Raw genomic sequence first — 27,008 nt, 5'->3', positions numbered from 1 at the left:
AATAAATATTCTCATTATATGTATAACTTGCCTAGGAGTAGGAAGCATATCCTAACTTGATGTTCTCCTATGGGCAAAAAGCTAGAGATCATTGAAGGGAGGGGAGGGGAAATAGTTTCCACCTTTTGCTTTTAGGTTACTTGTTTCGAACAACTTTTCTTAAAAAAATACAAGAACAGCAAACCAGACTGAACTTAATCCAGTGCTGAGCTTCATGTTACATGGAATCTGGCAACAAACTCCAGTCCCCATTTCCTTCTCAATTTCCAAGACAGAAAGGTCTGGAATTTGCATGAAATGATAACTTTTAACCAAGGCTGTTTCAGTAATAGCCAGGTTATATCCAATCATGGTTTACAACAATTTGGCTTACTCCTAAAATGGAGCAAAATTCAACAATTGTCTTGCTGAGCAATAGAAACTTTTGGCTCAATTATGTAAGTCAAGGATTATCTGTACACAGAAGTTTTAGGGAAGATCTTTCAGCCACTTCCTTCTCATCAGCAACTCAAGACTGGCTAACCTCTTGACTCCTCCCCTCAAATCAGCTCTGGATTCCACCATACATCTTAATTCAATATTTTAATCACTGCATCAAACTATTAATATTTGTCAATTTTTTAACTTACTGTAAACTGCTAAATATTGCTGATTCCTTAACACTCAAAATATTAGAAATAAAACAGTTAATATGTATTTAACATCAGGAATAAGAAGCATGGTTTTTTAAAGTCAAGCAATAGACTGGCTTTTCAACTCCTCCCCAAAAGAATAGCTGTCAGATTGACTAAGACAGTTTCAACCTCACAGTCCACTCTGAAGTCATTTTGAAATGGAACAAAAAGACTTTCCTTTTTCTGGTCATGGAAAGTTAGAAAGTGGCCCTTAATTGTCAATCTCCAGGGGATTCAGTGCAGAGCAATTTAGAAGCAGTTTAATAACCACATCTTTTAAACACTGAGGTATCCTGCCCTTTTCAAGAGAGGCATTTAACACATTGTACAAGGCATCTCTAATATCCTCTTAGCTAGAAATTGCAAGCAACATTAGACAAAGCACTAGAAGACAAGTAGCGAAATGTACATCTCCAATTAGACTGTTCAGTGTTATAGTGTGTATTCACAAGTAAACAATAGTGGCCTAAGAAATTCCTAGATAGTGACATGTTCATCTTAAAAGAAAAGGACAAAAGCCATTTTAATTCTCCATGTACAAATGAGCCACCTGGAGATTTGGAGGAATAATTTGGAGAACTATTTAAAACTATTTAAAAAATAAATAGAACAGAAGTGGCGGGTACAGGCTATAGGTTGTCACAACAATTTGCATATTTATTGTTAAAAATATAAAGATTTGGAGGAAAGGAGAATTCTTCTATTAGAACTTCCATAATAAAGAAGGTTCACAAAGTACATTAAAAACAGTCTTTTTTTGATGAAATCTGTAAAACATTGAATTGTCAAGATTAAAAATACAACTCCTAAAACAATTAAAGTTGCTGAATCCATTCCAAAACTATTCAGATTTGGAAGAATAAATCAGTCCTTTGAATAGCATTTCATTCTGTTTTTAAAGTAATGTAAGGACAATTTAAACCTGCTTTCTTTCTCAAGGTTATACCGAAATCGATGATATAATTTTTCAACATTAGCTTCTTGTATGTTGGTAGAAATTTGGTGTGACTGGTGACCAATGATAACATCATTGCAGGAGCCAACTCGCAAGCTACCAAGCCCATCCATAAAATATTCTGAAAAGAGAGAGATATCCATACGTTAATCATAGAAAGCATTTAAGAAAAAATAAGCGTGCAAGATGTTTAGAAGAAAGTGGAATTCACCCAGAAGACCTGTGGGATGAACACAAATGCTAGAAAGGAAAAAGCTTTTTTTTCATGAATACTTCTTATTTTCAACCACAACTGTATGGGAGTTACTACTCCAGAGTTGTTTCTGCTAGAGAGGTCCCTTTTCAGTAGTATGAGAAATGTATATTCCCTCTATATAAATACAGAGATTTTTTTCATGGAAGCAAAGTTAACTATAAGTAAATTCTGGCATCTTCACCACACAGTTGTTTTAAAGATAAAGACAAGGATCAGTGAACTATTAGCACCATAACCATTCTTTTTTCTTGGAAACTCATTTTATAGAATTGCTGAGGGTCAGAATCTGCCCATAACAAAAAAAAAGTCAAAAATTCAGAATAAAATTTTAAAAACTCCTGACTGCGAGGAGTAAATATTTAACCCCCTCTCCCTCCCTCCATTTCCCCCTTTCAGTCGTCGTCATCATCATCATCATCTATCCAATTAATTTCTATAGCCATTCATCTGAATAAGTGATTCTGGGTAATGTATATCATAAAAATTTATCTTTTGTTTTGACAATATTTCTCAATAGATTTTTAAACATGAATAAGAGCCTACTCACAAATATTTTCAAAACCAGATTATAATTTAAAAGATACAAAAGCTAAATTACAGCTTTCTGCCTGACCTGAATAAGACAGGGATGGTACAGACTTAGGAAATTATTTGGAAGCAATGCTATGAACAAATCACCTTTCTGCTGTCATTAAAAAAAATAAGCCATTAGATTATAATTGTCAATTCATTAAAATTAATGAAATTCTTTAAAGTAGCAGCATCTCTTTCTCAGGAGGAGAAGCCTGGAACAAATGGACTATCTTATTGAACAGCTGAAAAATGCTAATTCTTGTGTGAAGTCTGAAGAAATCCTCCTGAATCAGTTTTGAAGGGTGTATAGCTCTGGAATATCAGCGTTTGAGCTTTCTGTGAGCAAGGTATGCAAACAAACCCAGAGTGCCATAAGATTTGTCTACTTCTGAAAAGGATGTTAGACCCAAACATAATTAAACAGAGGCGAAGAATTTGGGCTTACCTAAATGAGCCACCCTCTGTAGTTTAGGATCAAATCCAACATGCCTGCTTTCCTCTGTGTGAGCCAGGAAGAAATTGGTTACACCGCTAGTCACAACACAGTTCGGAAATCCTTCCAAGTGATGATAGAAGCCACTTCTGAGGTGCAAACAGCTGCTATCTTCTTCTTCCTCGTAAAAGATCTTAAATTTATATTCATTTCCATCCACACTGCCTCCAACCTGTAAACCATATAAATTTGTTTTAGACTGTTCAGTCTCGCTATCGTTGCATATCATTGGGGTTGATGTACACATTCTTAAAGATGCAAAGAACAGAAATACGTTTCTGGGCAAACTCTTGAGACCCTTGCAGTTTCAGCAGGGGATATTTCAGTGAGTGCAAATTCTTTACCTTGCCTATTACACCTTGACATTCTCTGGAATAGATAAAGTTTAAAAATCTCACTGTATTGCGACAACAGACTGAAGTGAAAGAGGAGTAATGGCCTGAATGTCCTACCATATCCAAGTTGCTGTTCTCTAATACATCCACAAATTTCTGGATCTTCGTTTTTTCAGTGAAGATGAAGTCATCATCCACCCAAAGATAATATTTGGTTGTGACCTGTGAGATTGCAAGGTTCCTCCCTGCGAACCAGCCCTGATTTAGAAATCCAAAAAAGAGGGTCAGAAAATGTAAACTGGGAATTGATTCAAATGCTGAGATGCTCCAATATGGAAAGTCAAGAGCCAGTTGAAAAATAATAATAGAAAAATGAAACAGAAAGTTAATGGAACAGAATCATTAGGAGAGACCTAATAATAAGAAAACAACAGATTAACTTCCTCAGTTTACTAAGTACTGTGCTTCCCTCTCTCCAACTCCAACTCTCCAACTTGTCCTGCTTTGTTTAATTGACTGAATACTATTTAAGTCAGGGGTCTTCAAACTTGGCCCTTTTATGGCTTGTGGACATGCTGGCTGAGGAATTCTGGGAGTTGAAGTCCACAAGCCATAAAAGTGCCAGGTTTGAAGACCCCTGATTTAAGTTATCAATTTATAATTGATAGGCATAAAATTCAACTTGTACCATGGGCCTTAAGCTTCGGTTTGCAACCTAATTTGGAGAAGACCCAGCTGTTAATTTATGAAAAACCTCTTTTTGCAAGTCCTAAAAGAAGCCCCACATAGACAGGTGATACCTTTCCAAAAGGCATAATGTAATGCTGAACATTTGCCTCTTCAATCTTCTCTGGGTGTTCACTGTCATCTGCCACAATTATTTTTATATCTGGATAGTATTGTTTTATGCTTTTCAGGAGGATCCGCAGCTTGTGGTAGCGTAAAAATGTTTTTACTGTGATGGTTACCATGTTTCTAATGCTGTTATCTGAGACATAAAGTAGAGAAAGTAAAAAGGGAGCTAACTAGTCAATCCTATGGATAACTTCATGATGCAATTCAAGACTATTCTGTAAAGTTAGAATTCTCCTTTTAAACCAAAAACCTTGGCTTAATATTGACCAAAGTGCTACAGTTAGTTTTATTTTTCTGAACTGTTAGCTGATATTTATTGAGAGATCCCCAACTTAAAGACTATGGAAAGAGAACCTTATAGTACTAGTGCAAATTCCTCCTCCTCTCACCAACTTTTTTTGGGGTGGTGGTGAAAGAAGCAGAGTAACTCCCCATTGAAACAAGTAGCCCCATCAGCCATATTAGTGTAGACAGGAATGGGCAGCAGCCAGAACCCATGGTCTTTCCACATCTGGACAGTACCAAAAGCCAAAATGATATGACGCTGGAAGAAGAGCCCCTCAGGTTGGAAGGTGTCCAATATGCTACTGGGGAAGAGCAGAGGGCTAGTACTAGTAGCACCAGAAAGAATGAAGCGACTGGGCCAAAGCCGAAAGGACATTCAGCTGTGGATGTATCTGGTGGTGAAAGGAAAGTCTGATGCTGTAAAGTTTTTTTCTCCATAGGAACCTGGAATGTAAGATCCATGAATCAAGGAAAGCTGGACGTAGTCAAACAAGAGATGACAAGACTGAACATCGACATCTCAGGAATCAGCAAACTAAAATGGATAGGAATGGGTGAATTTAATTCAGATGCCCATTAGGTATACTACTGTGGGCAAGAATCCCTCAGAAGAAATGGAGTAGCCTTCATAGTCAATAAAAGAGTAGGAAAAGCAATACTGGGATACAATCCCCAAAATGACAGAATGATCTCAGTTCGAATCCAAGGCAAACCATTCAATATCACAGTAGTCCAAGTCTATGCCCCAACCACCGGTGCTAAAGAGGATGAAATTGACCAGTTCTATGAAGCCCTACAGCATTTTATAGAACTAACACCAAAAAATTGTATCCTTATCATCATGGGGGATTGGAATGCTAAAGTAGGAAGCCAAAAGATAACCAAAATAACAGGCAAGTTTGGCCTTGGAGTACAAAATGAAGCAGGGCACAAAGCAGGACAAGTTGGATAGAATTTTGTCAAGAGAATACGATGGTCATAGCAAACACTCTTTTCCAACAACCCAAGAGACGGCTCTACACATGGACATCACCAGACAGTCAGCACAGAAATCAGATTGACTATGTGCTCTGCAGCCAAAGATGGAGAAGCTCTATACAGTCAGTAAAAACAAGACCAGGAGGTGACTGTGGCTCAGACTATGAGCTGCTCGTTGCAAAGTTTAGGCTTAAACTGAAGAAAGTAGGGAAAAGCACTAGGTCACTCAGGTATGAATTAAATCATATCCCTGTTGAATATACAGTAGAGGTGACAAATAGATTTAAGGAATTAGATCTGATAGACAGAGTGCCTGAAGAACTATGGACAGAGGTTCGCAACATTGTACAAGAGGTAGCAACTATAACCATCCCAAAGAAAAAGAAATGCAAGAAACCAAAATGGCTGTCTGAGGAAGCTTTGCAAATAGCTGAGGAAAGGAGAGAAGCAAAAGGCAAGGGAGAAAAAGAAAGATACGCCCAATTGAATGCAGAATTCCAGAGAATAGCTAGAAAAGATAAGAATGCCTTCTTAAATAAGCAGTGCAAAGAAATAGAAGAAAACAATAGAATAGGGAGGACCAGAGATCTCTTCAAGAAAATTGGAGAGATGAAGGGAATGTTTCATGCAAAAAATGGGCATGATAAAGGACCAAAATGGCAGGGACCTAACAGAGGCAGAAGAGATTAAGAAGAGGTGGCAAAATTACACAGAAGAACTATACAAGAATGAGCGTAACGTCCCTGATAACCATGATGAGGTGGTCACTGACCTCAAGCCAGACATCCTAGAATGTGAAGTGAAGTGGGCCTTAGGAAAGCTGAGCAACAACAAAGCTAGTGGAGGTGACAGTATTCCAGCTGAGCTATTCAAAATCTTAAAAGACGATGCAGTAAAAGTGCTACACTCAATTTGCCAGCAATTTGGAAAACTCAACAGTGGCCACAGGATTGGAAAAGATCAGTTTACATTCCAATTCCAAAGAAAGGCAGTGCCAAAGAATGTTCAAACTATCACACCATTGCACTCTTTTCATATGCTAGTAAAGTTATGCTTAAAATTCTACAAGCTAGACTCCAGCAGTAGGTGGATCGAGAACTACCAGAAGTACAGGCAGGATGTCGAAGAGGCAGAGGAACTAGAGATCAAATTGCCAACATACGCTGGATCATGGAGAAAGCTAGGGAGTTCCAGAAAAAACATCTACTTCTGCTTCATTGACTATGCTAAAGTCTTTGATTGTGTGGATCACAACAAACTGTGGCAAGTTCTTAAAGAGATGGCAGTACCTAACCATCTTATTTTTCTATTGAGAAACCTATATGTGGGTCAGGAAGCAACAGTGAGAACTGGACATGGAATCACTGATTGGTTCAAAATTGGGAAAGGAGTCTGGCAAGGCTGCATACTGTCGCCCTGCCTATTTAACTTATATGCAGAGCACATCATGAGAAAGGCAGGGTTAGATGAATCAAAAGTTGGAATTAAGATTGCTGGGAGAAATATCAACAACCTAAGATATGCAGATGATACCACTCTAATGGCAGAAAGTGAAGAAGAGCTAAAGAGCCTCTTGTTGCGGGTGAAGAAGGAGAGTGCAAAAGTGGGCTTGAAACTTAACATTAAGAAAACCAAGATCATGGCATCTGGACCTCTCAATTCCTGGCAAATAGATGGGGAAGAAATGGAGGTAGTGGCAGATTTTATTTTCCTGGGCTCCAAGATCACTGCAAATGGGGACTGTAGCCAAGAAATTAAAAGACGCTTGCTCCTGGGGAGGAAAGCAATGGCAAATCTAGACAGCACACTAGAAAGCAGAGACATCACCCTGTCAACAAAAGTGCGTATAGTCAAGGCTATGGTCTTCCCAGTTGCAATGTATGGCAGTGAAAGTTGGACCATAAAAAGGCTGAGTGCCAAAGAACTGAGGCCTTTGAACTATGGTGTGGAGAAGACTCCTGCTAGTCCCTTGGACTGCAAGGCAATCAAACTGGTCAGTCCTAGAGGAGATCAACCCTGACTGCTCTTTAGAAGGCTAGATCCTGAAGTTGAAACTCAAATACTTTGGCCACCTAATGAGAAGGAAGGACTCACTGGAGAAGAGCCTAATGCTGGGAAAGGTTGAGGGCAAGAGAAGAAAGGGACGACAGAGAATGAGGTGGCTGGATGGAGTCACTGAAGCAGTAGGCGTGAGCTTAAATGGACTCCAGAAGATGGTAGAGGACAGGAAGGCCTGGAGGAACGTTGTCCACGGGGTTGTGATGGGTTGGACACGACTTCGCAGCTAACAACAACAACATATATATCCTGCAAGAAATGGAGATAAAGTTCATGTGTTATGTGTTTGTCTTCTTGATTAAGACTTCCATAAGAAAGCACATTATGAATCTATTTATTTATTTGTTTGTTTGATTGATTGATTGATTTCTCTAGCTGCCCATCTTGCCAAATGACTCTGGGTGACTCGTAATTCAAAAATATATATTACAATTAAAATCGTAAAAACATTTTAAAACAATAAAAACAGTAAAAACCATTAAAATAATAATTAAAAAATTAAGACATCTAATTCAAGTACATACAAAGCAAGACATCTTGCCTGTTAACAATATAGCCAAGAGGTGGGGCCCTTGGTGCATGTAGTGCCCCAGACTCAAGAGTGTTGCTAGGCTTTTAAACTTTTATAGAAGGGTAGCAGGGTCGGGGCCATTCTCATTTCAGAAGGGAAGATGTTCCACAGAGCAGGCATTGCTGTAGAAAAAAACTTGTCTTCTAGTCCCCATCAGCTGACATTCTTTTGCTGATGAGATTTGCAGCATGCCCATTCTGTTTGATCTAATTGGATGGGCAGAAACTCTGGGAAAAGGTGGTCCCTCAGGTTTGCTAGTTGCATGTATGTAACTCACCTGGCCCTGAGTCAACTAGTTTAGGAAGGCGGAATTGTTGAATGGTCACAGGAAATCTAACAAGATAAGTTCCTTCTGTAAAGTTCACTAGGAAATAATTAAAAGAAAGATGGTTAGTTGGTTGTCAATTTTATGACTATGTTTGGAAATATTTGTCAACTTTCCCTCGCACTCCATTTATTACATATGAGAAGGAGAACCACTCCCTTATCTTCCAATATTGATAGTCCACATCGGAGTTGATGGGAGTTTTTCAACATCTGGAGCAATAAAACTCCCTAACTTTATATTCTGGTTTTTCATACATCTCACCACAATCAATAAAAGCAATACAACATTAATCGGTCAAACTCATATGCATGTACACACATGCAAACAAACAAAACGGGCTTCCTGTAGTGCTTAAAAAAAACAGAAATGGCACAAAACACATTGTCCCACTGATCACTGAGAAAGATCAGTGATCACCTTCTGCTTTGATTAGATTTCATTAGAGGAAGGATACATGATGAAAAATCTCCAATAAACAACTAAAGATGCAATGGAGGGCAGTAGTTTACATTTCATCCAAGCAATTTAGACCAATTTTCTTCTTTTCTTCTTTGTGCTTTCTGCTGAGTTGTAGAGCAGATTCTTCAATCTCCTTTGTGTGCTTAAACTTTTATTTATTGTAGACATTCATCTTGCCCTTAAGTTAACACATTTATATGATAGGCCTCAAAATAGTCAAAATAAGAAATTATCCATAACAAAATGGGGCATAGTACTTTAAAGTGTATCAGACCAGAAAACTGACAATAAACATATAAAAGGGGAGATGCTATCTTAGAACAAGAAGGGCTGCTGAAAAAAAAATTAGTTATGTACATTTTGTAGGGATTCGCTCAACCTTGACCTAGATAGGCTGTTTTATGTCAAAAAATGAATGTCAATAAAACTGTATGGACATACTGTAAGTATGGCTATAAAACTTTATGCATCTTTAAGGAAAGATACTTGTTGTAAAACCAGAGGAACATCCATTCTCACTGGCAATAGAATTGTATCAGTTCATTTATGAAATACCTGGAATTGAACCTGGAATCTTTTGAAATTAAAACATGGGCTTAACTGCAAAAGCAATCAACATTGTCCTGATTTCAGGGTAATACCGGTCTTATGCTGTGTTCCTCAGTTGCAAATGTCCTTTCTGAAAAAGGTTTGTCTTCCCAAAGCTTCAAATTCAGAAGATCAAAAATCAATCATTTTTGAAATTTCCAAAATAATGTGGCTTTCTAATGGTTTTGTCAAGGGAGAACAAGTTTTTAGAGGCCAAAAAAAAATCCCTGTTAACTAAAAGATATGATTTTCTTTCTTCACGTCTAGAGCAAATCAAGTCAAAAGTGAAATCCAAAAGTGAAGTCCCAATGAAGGACTTGTCTAGTAGGACATGTTCTAACTTACTCATGTCCACTACATCTAGTAGGTATTTTGTACTAGTGTATGTAACATGTTTCAGGATGTGATTCAAAAGCTTCACATGGGAAGTAGTGATGATCAGCTCTTTTGTCCTACGTCCTTGGACCACCTCTTCAGAAACATCAGCAAGGGTGTTCAAATTACCAAAGGATGCCTGTAGAAGCACCTGCAGGGATTTTTTAAAGAAACAATATTAAGAGCAAATAAAATTTCATTTTCCAGCTATATCACATCAACCAAAACATTTGTCAATATTTCTGAGCCTGAAATCAGGATCGTGAAAAAATTAAAAGTTATCTATGGCAGTTAATTTCCTTCGGTTATTATTTTTGTGAGGGTGGAAGAATAAGAAATATAATTATTGTCTTTACAGTGTGTTTTCAGAGAGCTCAGAACTCATTTCTCATTCTAAAAATTTCCTTTTCTACAAGAACTTAAAATGAGGAGTTTGACAGCACTTTTTCTGACTAACAAAGTTTATTATAGGCTTTCTTGAGCTTATCAGATGAATCGAGTGCATCCAGTAAGCTGAATTGCCACTCACAAATGCTTATACTTTTTAATAAAACTTGTAAGTTGGGAAAAAGGAGGCTACAGACTCCCACTGATTTTTTGCCACCATAGACTACCATGGCTTCCCTTCTACAACGTCTGCAAAGGCTTAAGAAATTTGATTTGGTTAGAATATTGCTTTGTGTGAATTAGATGGGTGGAATACTTATTAAATATCTCACAACTAAATGCAAATACTTGCAGAAATATTTCTTCTATGGGGCAAGGTTTGGACATCATAAGAACGTGTTTATATACCATCTCTTTCTTCAAGTGATAATTAATTTCAGAAATACCCCTATAGTAGTCCTCAATTTATGACTGGTCACTTAGTGACCATTCAAAATTACAATGGACACTTGTGATGCAGATTTGAAGTTACAGTACTTAATGATAGCACCATTCATTTAATGACCACAGTGTTTGCTTAACAATTGCTGCAGAAAAGGTCATAAAATAGGGTGCAGTCATATGGTGACCCACTTAATGATTAGCACAATTTGCAACCATAATTTTGGGCTCAGATAAAGTTGTATGTTGAGGACTACCTGTACTCTCTTTGAAGGAAGAAGGGAAGCAGAGGAAGATTTTTGGCAAATTTGTATTATTCTGTTTATTGGTAGTTCATCCCAATATGTACCTACTCAGAAGAAAGACTAATTGCATTCAGTATGTATATATATATTTCTAGAAATTTCAGGCACTGCAGCAACTAGATTTCTGACCACTGATATCTTGATCAAGAGTTTGAACTTCCCTGCCAGCTTCCCACAAGCAAAGTCAATGGGGAAGCCAGGAGGAAGTTGGAAGTTCTTTGCTTACTGTTAAGTCATGGGCTCTGGTGAGCAGGAATGAAGACACAAGGCTGAGTACAGAGAAACTCATTCTGTCTGCACTGCACCCCCTGCGGCTTCGTCAGCCATGACCTTGTCTTGTGCCTTGGAGAATGTGAGATTGGGTCTAGCAAACAGTCTCTGCTGGAGGGTTCTGTCTCGCAAACCACAGATGAGCCAGTCTCTCAGTCATTCCTCTAAGTTCGAGAACTTGCAAAGGTGTGCGGCCTGCCTTAGGCCTGCGATAAACTCTGAAGCTGTCTCTCCGGGTAGCTGCACTCTTTGGTCAAATTTAAAACGCCATGCCACCTCTGATATCTTGGGCTGAAAATGCCCCGTCAGCTTCTTCTTAAGATCTGCAAACGATACTGCTTCGATGGGCGACGGCGCAAAAAGATTTTCTGCTAGGTCAAACGTTGTTGGTCCACACATGCACAGCACACGCGCACAGGCTTTTAGGCCTTCCTTTGCAATTTGGTTTGCTCATAGATAGTTCTCCACTTGCGAGAGGTAAGATGGCCATTCTTCTGGATGTTTTACATGGAACTCTCTGAGTTTGCCGACCTTTGGCATCTTCCTTGATTCCTGCGTTCTTGGATCCTGCTTCTTAGGCTCAGGGAATGTATCCACTGAGCATGCGGCCGCTAGTGTGGCTTTACTAGCTGGCCTGGGGGGGGAAATGCCTCTTCCCTCCAGCATGTATTGCCGACCCCTCGTTCACTTCAGCCCTTTTAAACGGTGAAGCAGGATCCCACCCTTGTCGCCACTGTTAAGTCATGGGCTCTGGTGAGCAGGAATGAAGACACAAGGCTGAGTACAGAGAAACTCATTCTTTATTCTTGCTGGAACTGTACTTGAGCTTGGGCCGCAGCCAGCCATAATATATAGCCTAGTCCTACAGAAACAGCCAATAGGATTGAACCCATGCTTGCTGCCTGGGGCTGACGAATTGCAGGACCGGGGAGCAACGCACATGGTGTGGTATCACAAGCCCAATACATAACACTTACCATGAAGTTTTTTTTAAAAAAGCAACCATGTGGTACTTGCTTAAAAACAGTAACCAGGGATTGCCAGAACTGCAGTCACCAGGTATCATGGGCACATGATATCATTCTTTACAATCACATCACTTTAGTGGTAGAAATTCCAGACCCCATTACTGTAGTTAAGAGAAAACTACAGTATCTGTATTACAAGTCATGTGCACCCCCTCACAGGCAGTGGACCTTTGTTTTGTATGACTGCATTCTTGTCTGCAATGAATTTTTTTTTACATCCTCAGCTAAAATAACAACAACAACAACTTTATTGTCACTTTGAATGTACACCAATCGGCATACATCAAAATGAAATTTCATTGCATACAGCTCTCAAAGGGTCACTACCTCCGATATATACTTCTTGTTCGTGGCCAGCTCAAGTTTCAGATCATCCATTTTAGTCTCTAGGGAGTGAATGATAGCAAACAGGACAGATGCAAATGGAACTCTATGTGGATTAGCCCTCAATTTAGCTTGTATTCCTGCATGACAACCTCGCCTCCTTTCCTTTTTCTGATCCTGACTCTTCCACCTTTTCCTTAAAAAGGCCTTGCTTCTTTTTGCCCCTGGAGCACGTTGCTGCTGCCACCAACTCCTCCAAAAGCCTCTCTCTCTTCCTCTGGGCCTGCCAACAGCCTCATCCAGTTCCTTTGCTCCATAAATCTCGGGATCTCTCCTCCTCTGCCTCCTTTGGAAACAGCCCTGATTTGCAATAGAATCTCTCACTAGGCCAGCAGTCAGATCTTTCTGCTGGCAGAACAATTTCAAACAGCGCCAACAACTTTAATGGTCTCACCAACATTTCCGAAACAGTTGGTGAGCTTGGGCTACTCTCTCTTTCAGTCCCAGGAAGAAAGCAATGGCAAACCACTTCCAAAATCCTGCCAAGAAAACTGCTTGCCCAGTCACTTGCTAGGAAGCAACACTGACTCACATGCACACACATACACACAAAACAAAAATGCCACTACTTCTATTTTCTGGAATGACACTGCATGCTCCAAACCTTGAGAAAGCCACATTACCTTTAGAGTTTCTCTACTTGTTCCATGGAAACCTAGCCCTTAAAGAAGAAAAAAATAAACTCTTTAATACAGTGAATGATAAATAAAAAACAAAAAAAATGTGTTTTGCTTTTTAAAAGTTTAACACACCTTGACTAATACTGTTTGAAATAAGAATCATATTTTTCACCACTGGAACTTTTTGGAGTCTCACCAGAGAAAGAGCTGGCTGGTTACACCAAAACACATTCCTGATAGTCCTAATTACTACATACTTTCAAGATGGCTGCATTGGGAAGCAATACTTGGAGCAACTTATGGTCACAATCAAAATACTATGAAACAACCAAGGGGCCATATTTCATAGGATGCATTTTTGCTGGCAAGTATAATCTGCAAGATAGAGACTGGTAGAGCAATGCAGCCTTTTGAGATTTCAGTCACAGAAGATCATATTTTCTAGTTTTACTTTTTCAGTTAGTTTTTCAGTCTCATTTTTATACACCATCTTATCTAATTTCCCTTGCAAAGTCAAATGGTAGATGGTAAATACAGATCATCCAGTCTTTTAAGAATACTTTATTGCTAGAGAAAAAAGTAAGTCCAGCCAGCAAAGTAGAAATGTTTGCCTTTCAGTGCCAACTACAACCTTTGGGCAGTAAACCTAGCCCAGGGTTGAAGTTTCTCCTTTATATCTTGGTCTTGACATACCTGGAAGTACAATGGTGTGCAAGGGCATCACCTCAGCCCCTTGAATGGGATAGCTTAAAGGAATGTTTGGTTGAGCAATAAGGATATCTTTTTTCTGAAATGGATGCCTAAGACAAAGTAAATAAAAAGAGAAGGCTCTTTAAAAGTCAGCATAAACAGTTAAGGTAGTTGTGCTAGAACTCACATCTATATTTTTTTGTGGAAACCCAATGTTGAATTAGAATAGAGTAGAACAGAACAGAACAGAACAGAACAGAATAGAATAGGAAGGGACCTTGGAGGTCTTCTAGTCCAGTCCCCTGCTCAAGCAAGAGAACCTATACCATCTCAGACAGGGGACTGTCTAGTCTCTTTTTAAAAATCTCCAGTGATGGAGTGCCCACAAGCTATTCCACTGATTAATTGACCTGTCAGGAAGTTTCTCCTTAATTCTGAGTTGCTTCTCTCTTTGATCAGTTTCCAACCATTATTTCTTGTCCTACCCTCTGGTGCTTTATGGCAGCCCCTCAAATACTGGAATACTGCTATCATGTTTCCCTATTTCTTCTTTTTTTGGACTAGTCAAACCCAAGTCCTGCAGCCGTTCTTCATATGTTTCAGTCTCCATGCCTTTGATCATCCTAGTTGCTCTTCTCTGAATTTTTTCCAAATTCTCAACATCTTTTTTTGTGATATGGTGACTAAAATTGGCTGCAGTATTCCAGGTGTGGTCTTACTAGGGTATCATCGTTCCAATAAATGAAACCAGTCAAAAGAACTTCAAGGCAACAAATTTGTCCTCGAGAACATTTTATTTTGGAAACAAGATATTGGTACTTACATAGTTGAACCCAAAACTGAAAGTTCCCTCCTCTGATACTGCTTTTATAAAGCAGTACTAATACTTCGCATGATCTTGTTTCTATGCCACTGTTTATATAACCTAGGGTTGTATTAGCTTTTTTGGCTACTGCTGCACACTGCTGACTCATGGTTAAGTGATTGTCCACTAGGACTCCAAGGTCCCTCTCACAATTACTGTTTTTAAGCCAGGTCATGCCCAATCTGTACTTGAACCTTTGATTTTTCCTACCTAAATGTAAAACTTATCTTTTCTCCACATTGAAACTCATTTTGTTGGATAGGGCCCATTGTTCAAGTTCGTCAAGATCTTTTTGGATCCTGAGTTTGTCTTCTGGGGTGTTGACTGCTCCTGCCAGTTTGGTGTCATCTGCAAATCTGATGAGTTCCCCTTCAATTCCTTCATCTAAGTCATTGATGAAGATATTGAAGAATACTGGGCCTAAGACAGAGCATTATGGTACCCCACTGCTTACTTCTCTCCATGTGGATGTAGTGCCATTGAAGACTACTCATTGAGTACAGTTTGCCAGCCAGCTACAGATCCATCTGGTGGTAATTTTGTCTATTCCACCTTTTTCAAGCTTACTAGCTTTTAGATGTACTAGATATTTTGGATTTTATCTTGAACTAGGTTAGACTGGGAGGTAATGGTTGGTCCAAAATCCCACAGTTTGGGGGTCACGTTTTCCTAATACTGTACCAGATTCTATCCTCTTAACATACAAAACATGCAAATACAATAGACCAGTTCAACATGCATACTTATACTGTATTATTTAACTGACAGTTAAAAAGCCAAAGACATTTAGACAAGAATCCTTTTACAAGGAAAGTAATTTAAAGCATTGTTAAATTTAATAACATTTGAGTATGATAAAAACCCTCTCATTTTTTAAATTTTTTTTAAAAAAAAACTTTCCCACTCTTTGTAGTGGGATAATAATATGTACAGTTATTTTAGAAACTCTGCAAATCAAATTATGGCTACACAAGTCAGATTGTTTCAGATGGAAACACAAATCCACTGGACTCACTATTTTCAGAAACACAGAAACTCGGCTATAAATTCTTGTCTTAAACATTAACTAGAATGTTCAAAATTCATCAGGAAAATTCTGATCCGTGAGAGCCTGTTCCATTATATGAGTCACCATTTACAACATTGGATGGTTACCTTTTCTGATAATGTTTGAACTCCTTCTCACGTCTTTGCCTTATAGATTCAAGTTTATCTTTATCTATATAGTTTTCCAGTTGATAGATGGTCAATTTACCAGTTTGTGAACATTCACAGTGATTCTTTGGACCTAACCTTGGGGAATAGAGGAAAAGAATGGTCTAAAACATTTACCAAAGGTACATTTAATGCTTTGCCTAAAAATATGAAATAATATGTAAAGAGATTTTGTTCACATTGAATTATTGAAGTATTTTTAACCACCACTCCATCCTCCCCAACTTTCATGGTTTCCTTGGGTAAAACCCAGCTACATGAAATCTTCAAGCTAAACCATCTGAAAAGGAAAATGTGGGCAATACAGGGGAACAAGCAAGTACTGTTCTCTGCTCTACATCCCTGTGCAGAGCTGCTGCATTCTCTGTTCTCTGCGAGACAGGCGACAAAGGGCTGGTGGAGGCAGGCAGCAGGGGAGGCTTGTGCTGCCCGGTCATGGCGCAAACCATGGGAGAGTTGGCAGAGGACAAGGAGGTGGCGGCTGTGCCCGGGCAAGTGATCTGTGGGGCGAAGCTTAAAAAAAGCCACTCCAGTGACGCACAGCGGCAGCAGAGCCATTCACCATCACTCCCTCCTGGCTCCGAAATGGCGGAGGGGGACCAGGCCTATCCCGCCCACCCCATCCACCATAGCATGGCAGTCCATCTCAGGAGAGGAGTGAAAGGTCACTGATGAAGGAATGGCCTGGCTGGAGGGGGGCTGAAGTACCGGTAACTGGGTGTGGGGTATGTGGGGCAACTCCACCCTCTCCCCCACCTGCCTTGCCTAATTGTGGCAGCAGCAGCGTGATGTGCCGCACAGCCTCCTGCTGCAAGCGGCCACAGCAGAAGAGGGCTGGCAGCCAAGCAGGCTGCCAGATGGGGTTGTTGGTGCTGCTGCCACAAGGCAAGGCAAGTGTCACAAAAAATATGACACCCCCAAAATTAAGACCTAATGTCTCTTTTGGAGATTAATAATAATAATAATAATAATAATAATAATAATAATAATAATAATAATAATAATAATAATAATAATAATAATTTGGAAGGGACCTTGGAGGTCATCTAGTCCAACCCCCTGCTCAGGCAGGAAACCCTATACCATTTCAGGCAAATGGCTGTCCAGTCTCTTCTTAAAAACTTCCAGTGTTGGAGCATTCTCCACTTCTGGAGGCAGGTTGTTCCACTGGTTAATTGTTCTAACTGTCAGGAAGTTTCTCCTTAGTTCTAGGTTGCTTCTCTCCTTGACTAGTTTCCATCCGTTGCTTCTTGTCCTGCTTTCAGGTGCTTTGGAGAATAGCTTGACTCTCTCTTCTTTGTGGCAGCCCCTGAGATATTGGAACACAGCTATCATGTCAGCCCTCACCCTTCTCTTCATTAAACTACACGTACCCAATTCCAGCAACCGTTCCCTATATGTTTTAGCCTCCAGTCCCCCAATCATCTTTGTTGCTCTTCTCTGTAACCTTTCTAGAGTCTCAACATCTTTTTTACATCGTGGTGACCAAAACTGGATGCAGTATTCCAAGTGTGGCCTTACCAAAGCATTGTAAAGTGGTATTAGTACTTCACGTGATCTTGATTCTATCCCTCTGTTAATGCAGCCTAGCACTGTGTTGGCTTTTTTGGCAGCTGCAGCGCACTTCTGGCTCATATTGAAGTGATTGTCTACTAGGACTCCAAGATCCCTCTCACAGTTACTACTATTGAGCAAGGTACCACCTATACTATACATGTGCATTTGATTTTTCCTGCCTAAATGTAGAACTTTACTTTTTTCACAATTGAATTTCATTTTGTTAGTGCTCAGTGTTTGAGTCTGTCCAGATCCTCCTGTATTTTAAGCCTATATTCTGGAGTATTGGCTATTCCTGCCAGCTTGGTGTCATCTGCAAATTTGATGAGTTCCCCATCTATCCCCTCATCCAAATCATTGATGAAGATGTTGAAGAGCACTGGGCCCAGAACAGAGTCCTGGGGCACCCCACTACACACTTCCTTCCATGTAGATGCAGTTCCATTGAGGACCACATGCTGAGTATGGCCTGTCAGCCAGCTTCAAATCCATCCGGTGGTGATGCTATCTAACCCACATTTTTCTATCTTATCAAGTAGTAGGCTGTGATCTACTTTATCAAATGTACTCTCTTATATTAGAACATGCACTGATAGTGTAACAACGGATAAGTGCATTAGATTTTACAGGAACTGTAAACCCTGGATGACTGCAGAGATACGAACACTCCTGAGAGCCCGGGATTCTGCCTTTAAGGCAGGGGACAGGGACGTATACAGAGAGGCCAGGGCAAATCTCAGAAGAGGCATTAGGATGGCAAAACAACAATACAAACAAAAGGTGGAGAACCACTTAGCGAATAACGATCCAAGGCAAGTATGGCAGGGACTGCAGCACTTAACCAACTATAAGGGCAGCACGAGGTGCATGGCAAACACCGATGCCTCGTTGGCTGAGGAGCTGAATATCTTCTTTGCCCGCTACGAGGTTAAAAGACCAGACCCCGTAGCCTTTGCTGGCCGGCCTTCTGACTCTCAGCCACTCACCCTGTGTGAACACCAAGTGAGAGCTGTATTGAAGGCTGTGAATCCCAGCAAAGCCACAGGCCCAGATGGGGTGCTGGGGATAGTGGTCAGGAATTGTGCCGATCAATTAGCAGGGGACCTGACAAGGATTTTTAACATCTCCTTGCAAATGGCATGTGTACCATCGTGCTTGAAAGCAGCTACCATTGTCCCAGTCCCCAAGAAAACTGCAGTTGAGTGCCTGAATGACTACAGACCTATTGCATTAACGTCATGAAATGCTTCGAAAGATTGGTTCTCCAACATTTATTTATTTATTTTATTTAATTTCTATACCACCCTTCTCCCAAAGGACTCAGGGCAGTGTACAGGGCAATAAAATGCAATAAAAATACAATATACAAAAGTGAAAATGAGAATTAAATAGAATAGCCCAATTGCAGTAAAAAAGTTAATTAAAATTACAATTAAAATATCCCAAACCCATCAGACCAGGCCGGCTTGTTCAAAAAGGTGAGTTTTCAGGTCATGGCGGAAAGAGTGAAGGTCAGGATCCATCCGGAGCTCAACCAGTAAATGATTCTAAAGGTCTGGCACGCCCACAGAGAACGCCCTCCCCTGGGGGCCACCAGTCAATAATCTCTGACCGATGGCAGCCTGAGGAGGCCCTCTCTGTGGGAGCACACTGGACGAAGGGAAGTTGACGCCAGCAGCAGGTGCTCCCGTAAGTAATCCGGACCCATGCCATTTAGGGCTTTATAGGTCATCACCAGCACCTTGAATCTCACCTGGAGGGCAACTGGAAGCCAATGCAGCTTGCGGAGTAGAGGTGTTACATGGGAGTATCGGGAGACCCCCAACACAACTCGCGCGGCTGCATTCTGCACCAGCTGAAGCCTCCCAGTGATCCTCAAGGGCAGCCCCATGTACAGAGCATTGCAGTAGTCTAAACGAGAGGTCACGAGCGCATGAGTGACTGTATGCAAGGCATCCCGGTCCAGATAGCGTCGCAAATGGTGCACCAGGCAAACCTGGGCAAAGACCCCCCTGGTCACAGCTCCTATATGATCTCCGTCTCCGTTCTGTACCCGGGCCTGAAGCCTGCTTGGTACGGGTCCAGATAATCAGCTTCCTCCAGGAACAGAGGGAGCTGATGCGCCACGACGCTCTCAACAACCTTTGCAAGAAAGCGAAGGTTGGAGACCAGATGATAGTTGTTCAAAATAGCCGGGTCCAGGACAGGCTTCTTGAGGAGGGGTCTCACCACCGCCTCCTTCAAGACGGCAGGAAAGCTACCCTCACTCAAAGAAGCAGTTATCACTGCCTGGAGCCAGCCTCGTGTCCCCTCCCGAGCCGCATAAACCAGCCAGGAGGGGCACGGGTCCAATAAACACGTGGTGGAGCTCAGCCTCCCCATGATTCTGTCCACATCTTCTGGAGTCACAGGATCGAACTCTTCCCAGATAACATCACCAAGACCGCCCATGTCACTACCGTCAGACTCTGCCCAGTCGGAGTCCAGACCAGTCCGGATCCAAGCGATTTTGTCCGACAGATGTTGGCTAAACTCCTCGGCATGACCCTGCAAGGGCTCTTCCCTCACCTCCTGATTAAGGAGGGAGCAGGTCACCCTAAACAGGGCGGCTGGGCGATTATCTGCAGACGCGATGAGGGTAGCAAAGTAATTAGACCTTGCCATCCTCATCACCACGAGATAAGACCTCATAGAGGACCTTAGTCGCAATCGGTCAGATTTAGACCGGCTGGATCTCCAACAGGTCTCTAGGCCCCGTCTCCGATGCTTCATCTCCCAGAGCTCCTATACTTAAAAAAGATTCAAACTTGGAGGAATGGCAGAAAGATATTAACAAATTTGTATTCTCCTTTTGTTGACATTAAATAAATATTTTTCTTAAAATTCAGTACATATAAAGTTAAGTATAAATCTTTTTCTTGTGTTTATACAAATAACAGTAACATCAGCATATAGCATCTTTTCTTATAAGTTTATATTTCAATTATATTTATAAAAGTAATATTATTAAGTCACTATATGTCATGTTTTCAAGATTCTTATTTAGGCCTAATTTCCCCTCTATATTCAAACCATTCTTATCAGTCATAATTTTCTCAAAGTTAATAACCTTTAAATATCCAGTCTTTTAATTCATGTGTACCATCCCAATATTTTTACATTTCATATATTAGAAAAATTACTATACTACTTGTATATCTTATTTCTGTTATTATGAGACCCTTTTATATCCATAATTCTTCTATTCTTTTAACCGTATTCAAACATGTGTTTGGTCACATAGTATTCCATCTGGTAAGTCACATCAGATCTCTTAGATCTGATTCTAGCCTTCACGTAGCTTTCCAAGTTGGTGTGTTGGAGTTGCCCAAGGGTTCCTGTATTTTTGTAAATGTTGTTGGGAATGAAAAAAACAAGTTTGATAAGACATGTATTTTTGTCTCCCAAACTTTAATAATTCTCCTAGTTGCTCTATAGTCCATTTTGTTAGGTCTTCTTTCTGATCTTCAAGTTGATTTTGAGGTCCTGAAAAATAGGATGTCTTTTCCATTTCTATTGTTATGGCAAAACCTTGCAAGTTTTCTTTTGTTGTATTAATTTATGGTTCTCTTTATCTGTAGCCTCCCTCTCTGGGTCACTGTCATCTGATTTGTATTCTATTAACTGGTTTGTTTGTTCATTCTTTATCACCATTTTCTGAGAGTTTTTTACTTGTAAGTTTAAGTTGGAAATGTGCTCATTTATGCCATCAAAGTTGTTTTTAAGTTCATCATGATTTGAAATCATTGTCAGTTGAATTTGTCACAGCATTGCATATATTTCATCTTGGAAAATATTTGCCTTGTGTTGAAGTGTTGCTCCTGCAGATCTCTGATATTCCAGGCTGGGACTTTCAGAAGGGGATGTTAGATGTAGTTTCCTGCCACCTTTAGATAAGTATGCAACATCCATTTTATCTCCCCCTGTCAGATGTTCTTTCACCGGTGTTTAAGCTTTTAAACCAGCCAATCTTAAAGTCCAAACAACCAAATCTTATAGAGTTCTTATCTTTATATATGTTTTTTTATAATCCAATGTGTTTCCAATTATCAAAGCACCACAGTATTTTATAACAGTTCTTCTGTTCAGGGGTCTTACAATTTATCTACTAGCCAAAGTTGCAATCCAAAATGTTTGACTATCCAGTAAAATTGCCCCCTAGTAGATTAGCAAACAGTCAAAGTTTTTCTTTTTCTGTAGACAGATCTTGAGCTTAAAGATCACAGCTCAGTAGATATTTATAATCCCATATCAGTAGTTTTAAAAACAAATATAGTTCTCAGTCTGTAATACGTATGTTTTCTTGTTCCCAGCTTTTTTTCTATTCAGATGAAGGACACTAAGGTTCAAGAGAACAGATTATTCTTTGTTTCTGTGCATCTTGCCAATTTATGAGTCAGTGTTGCTATTATTATGTATTCTAGTCCTCCACTAGGTCAGTACTTATTCATATTCAGTAATATTATTACTTTAATTTCAGTATATTTCTTTCCCCCATAAAAATTAAACTGCCACTTCCATCTGTGGAAGGTCCCCTTTTGGAGGATTTCTTGCTTTGGGGATCTTTCCCAGGGAGTCGGTTACAAAATAGGAGAGAGAAGATCGATATTCTCATCTAGTTCCAAGCACACTGTTCACTGTTGTTTTGGTTCGTGCTTTTGGACGAAGACCCCCATAAACATATGAGCCCAGACAGTACACTGTTTACCAAGCACTTAAGAATGTTATTGTAAAAAATTAATAAAATATATTTCAAAAACCCAAAAGTGTGGCTAGAGAAGACTACACAAGCTTTTCTGGTGCAGGTTTCGCTTAGAATAAGGCATAAAAAACAATCATCCAATTATTTCATTTATTTTTTATTTTAATTCCATCTATATCCCGCCCTTCTCCGAAGACTCAGGGCGGCTTACAAGCTTAGCAGTAGCCTTCATTCTATGTATATGCCTGCTTATTAGGGCTTTCACACACACCCCCAAGCGGCATTATTACAAAGTCAGCTTAATTGCCCCTAACAATCTGGGTCCTCATTTTACCTACCTCAGAAGGATGGAAGGCTGAGTCAACCTTGAGCCTGGTGGGATGCGAACCTGCACTAATTGCAGGCAGCTGGTGTTACTTAAGGAGGCATTAGCCCACTGCTCCACCAAGGCTCTTAGTATGTACAGGAAGTGGGTGAGCATTTTCTTCACGTTTCTTCAGGAAAAGTAGAAATTCTATCATAATTTCTTCTCCTTAGCAATGAATGCTAGTGATTCCCAAGGCAGTTATTTTCTTTACTAAAACTAATTCTGGTTCATCAAATTGAATAAGAGCTGCGATCATTGGGTGTCCCTCCTTCTTCTAGCCACACATCGGAAAAGCCAGTGGTGGTGAACCTTTTAGACACTGAGTGCCCAAACCGCAACCCAAACCCCACTTATTTATCGCAAAGTGCCAGGGCCACATCAGCATTGTGGTGCCCTTGGGGGGAGGGCAGGGAGGCGCCTCTGAGTGCTGCCTCTGGCACGCAAAAACCGGGGGTGCAAAAATGGGCCACCATGCTGCAAGGCGCAAAAACAGCTGCCGCCATGCCGCAAGGTGCAGATACAAGGCGCTGCACCATGCAAGAATGAGGCAGGGCTAGTGAGTGTCATGCAGGCACTAGCCCCACCAATCGACAATGATTGGTCTTCTCTGTTCTACCACCTCTACTCGAGCTTGGTAGTCGGCCGCTTTGCCTCCTTTGTGCTGGGCGGGGCTCCTGCTCCGGGCGGCAGTGGCGGCCTGATGGACCTGCTGCTGGTGGCGGTGGCCCATGTGCCAACAGAGAGGGGTCTGAGTGCCGCCTCTGGCACGCATGCCATAGGTTTGCTGCCACCAGGTTAAGCTATCACATGACATCACTTCTTTGGATGGGATTTCTTCTTAGTCATTTCTTCTACACTCCAGCTGGCAAGTAAGTGAGATTTTCACCACTTTACTATTATTACTAGAATGAGAACAGTTATATGTGCTCTAAGACACATACAGCCAACATCCAGACCAAACTTCCTAATTGGATTGTACTGCTTTATTTCTACTGAAAAAGACTTTTATTTCCATTGTTAAACTTTTTTTTTTATTTCTAACCACATGTCAGAACCCATTTCTTTCCTGGGGCGGGGTGGGTGTCTATTTCAATTCTTTTTCATTTCTTTCTGCCATTCTCCTGAGGGGGAGGGGGGAAGGCTCTGTGGTATGCTTTCTGCTACAATGTATCCTTTCCACTTTTCCTACATGTAATGTAGTGGGTCCGACGCAAGGAAGAGACGCCAGCCGGAGTACGTGTTCAGCTGTTTATTGTGGGGGGTGCGTACTGGAGAACAAGGGCTGCCTGGCCTCCTTATATACCTGGCCCGGTAGGCGGCCAGCCAATGGGGTTGGCCCTAGGTTTCCCACCAAAACTAGGTTTCCTGCCAAAACCGTCCAGGCCAACGCCCCCTAGTGGCTGTTGCTATGCAGATGCCTGCAACTGGATACATAACACTACATACTTGCTCTTTGAACTGTCTCTCCCTTGTTGTCATGTTGGGGTGAGAAAGGAATGTGCCTCCGGCCATCTGGCTTATCTCTCACCGCGGAAGGGAAAGGTCCAAAGACCCAACAATATCTTCACAGGCATTGGAACAGACCCCATTATCAGCTCTGTTTTCACAGCAGACTTAACACCTGGGGATTGGCTCTTTTAAACTGACTGGATGAACTATTGGGGTGAGGTTTGCTTGGGATTCTTTTAACATTGATTTCAGCGGAAAACCCTCAGATCCTGCCTTCAAGGCCTGCTGTCATACATGGAATTGCCAGTCATAATTAACATTCTTATCCCAAAGTCATGTTTTTAGACTGCTCTTTTCTAATTGTCTACTTGTTCTTACAGCTTTAACCAATATTTTAATAGAAAGGAAGATTCAGAAGAGAAATGTATTGAAATTATCTCTGTCAAATCCCCTTGCAATTTTACATGCTCCTAAAGAAGCAGCAACAAAACTTACCATATTCCATCAAACAGGAACATGGATTTGTATTCTTCTTCTGGAAGAAGTTTAAAATGAGATGCTTCGTCTAAAAATTTCCACTTCATTTTGGCATTGATTTGGTTTTCTATCAGCATGAAGGTGAACAAGATGATAATCACACAAACCATGACTGCATGTAAATATTTGGATCTACAGAAAAACAGAAAAAAAAACAGTTGCCAAATAATTCACCACTTATCTATAATGAAGCCACAATTTCTTGCAAAAGGAAAAAGTATTTGTCATTGTGTGGAATATAAAGGAAAGCAACAGTGACTTCTGGGAACGAATCAATATAGCTAACAATTCAACTCAGATATAACCAATGCCTCTGTCATCTTTGTAGTAAAGTTTTGTAACATGCGTGTCTGCTTTTCCTGAAAGCTTTTGCAAAGCAATAAGAATGAAAAGAAAAAAAAGTACATTAGGAATTATAATAACATATGTAGCTCAGGTTTACAAAACAGAAGTGAAATTATATGTTGAATATCTATTAAAGTGGATAGTATGTCATCTGCTGAGAAGAATAAACATGTTTTAAAACATGTTTTATTAGTTTTTCAATTTACAACCTATATATTTAGAAAGCATCACGATACCTGGGTAGTCATCAGTTGAGTAACAGAGTTTTCAATACATAGTTTGGGTTACATTATCATAACATCCTTCTCTATTTCCCTCAATGTTCAATACAGCATATTTAAACTAACAAATTTCTAAGAATAGCATGGTCAATTAAAGAAGATTTTGTCAATCCAATTTCAATAAGATATATCTATACCCTGTTATTAAATTTTATCTAATTTTGATGTTAATTATAGTATCCAAGTTTAATCTTTAACATCCCAAATAGTATTCACAACCCAAAGTTCCCTTGTCTTATTACATCAAAGATTGTATCATCTAACATACACCCAATAGTTAAATAGCTAGCTTCTACCTAATAAACATTCATATCATAATACAGTGATGGCAAACCTTTTAGAGACCGAGTACCCAAACTGCAACCCAAAACCCACTTATGTATCGTCGGGTACCGGGTGGGAGTGGCCCATTGGGTGGACTTGGCCTATTAGGGGGCATGGCTTCGGTGGTAATGGCAGACTGGGTGGGACTAAAAAGTTCAACCAATCAATTCCAACTTTGCGAGATTTTTTTTCCTGCGAGAAATTGAAATTGATTGATTAATTGAACCTTTTTTATTTTTGCACATGGCGGTGGAAGCCTAAAGTGAAAAGGTTTTATAAAAACCAGCTGAAGGCCTAGGACTGGGGCAACAACGTGCGTGCCCACAAAGAGGGCTCTGCGTGCCACCTGTGGCATGCGTGCCATAGGTTCGCCACCACGGTCCTAATACATCACAAGTTACCAATTGGAGAGCCTATATTTATCAATCTACTTCTACTTATACATAACCAAAATTTTAACATCAAACGTAGGATCCATAAGCCAAATTTCCATTATATCAATATATAAATTTATAATATTTGGAATAAGCCTAAGAAGTACTTAAACACATATTAATTCTATCTCATGAATATTTTCTATTTTAGATCATAATAAGTCACGAATTACTAACAAAATGACCTATGATAATTCTCTAGGAATTCATTTTGTAAATCTAACTCTAGGTTTCTTTTTTTGCCAGTCGAGTTTCCAGACCAAGGGCTTTAAACTGCCAAGTAGGTCTTCCTTTGCTCGCATGTATATTATTTGCACCAGAGGAGGCCATCCAACCATCAGCAATGTACAAAAGTTGAACCATTTATAGTCATTATATTGTTGCCATGTTAATTCCTCTCTCTGTATTTGCTCTAACATCTATAAATAACATCTATCTGTAAATATAGGAACTTTGGGCCAAAAGTAGAAAGGCGGTAAGTCCAATTAATCAGTATAATTTAGTAGAAGGCTTTTTCTTTTCTCTCCCAATGTAAACAAAAGCCGGTATTAAGGTGGGTGGGGTAAAGAAAAAAAATCCCTTCCCTCTCTCCTCACAAAGGAAAACAAATTCAGAAAGCTTTTGACAGGCAAAGCAGATGTTTAGGAAAAGAAGAAGGCAATTCTCACCCAGTTTTCAAGTGCTTTCAAGTGTTTTGTAGTGCTTTTGGCTTCAGCAGAAAATGGCTAAACGATGGGCCATGGGAGTGGCCAATCCTTTCTTCTTTGGTTCAGAGAGTAGCTCCAAGCTGACAGGAGGGCCGCTGCCCTTCTACCGCCAACTGGACAGACCTCTCCCCACTTGTCACCCCTTCAGGACAACTTTCAACCCCTTTACAGGGACCCTCCAATGAAGGAATCCAGGCGACGCGAGGAGCAATTCCCTTGTGCGTCTGGCCGCACCGAGATCCGGAACTGGAAGCCAAGAATAAACATGTTGAAAGAAG

General features: G+C 40.3%; 1 protein-coding gene across 1 annotated transcript; it reads right to left on the bottom strand.

Moving 5' to 3' along the window:
• Positions 1 to 1,538: 1,538 nt before the first annotated feature.
• On the bottom strand, positions 1,539 to 26,997 carry B4GALNT2 (beta-1,4-N-acetyl-galactosaminyltransferase 2 (SID blood group); the record flags this gene model as incomplete). The annotated part of the gene is made up of 11 exons (XM_083377567.1): positions 1,539 to 1,750; positions 2,904 to 3,123; positions 3,404 to 3,544; positions 4,087 to 4,274; positions 8,311 to 8,397; positions 9,754 to 9,934; positions 13,222 to 13,259; positions 13,912 to 14,018; positions 15,929 to 16,066; positions 24,598 to 24,771; positions 26,900 to 26,997. The coding sequence occupies 11 exons, from the start codon at positions 26,995 to 26,997 to the stop codon at positions 1,539 to 1,541; spliced, it is 1,584 nt and encodes a 527-aa protein (XP_083233693.1).
• Positions 26,998 to 27,008: the final 11 nt, after the last annotated feature.

Source organism: Vipera ursinii, assembly GCF_947247035.1.
Source record: "Vipera ursinii genome assembly, chromosome: Z".
NCBI classification, from domain to species: domain Eukaryota; kingdom Metazoa; phylum Chordata; class Lepidosauria; order Squamata; family Viperidae; genus Vipera; species Vipera ursinii.
This window is presented reverse-complemented; position numbering and strand designations above follow the sequence as displayed.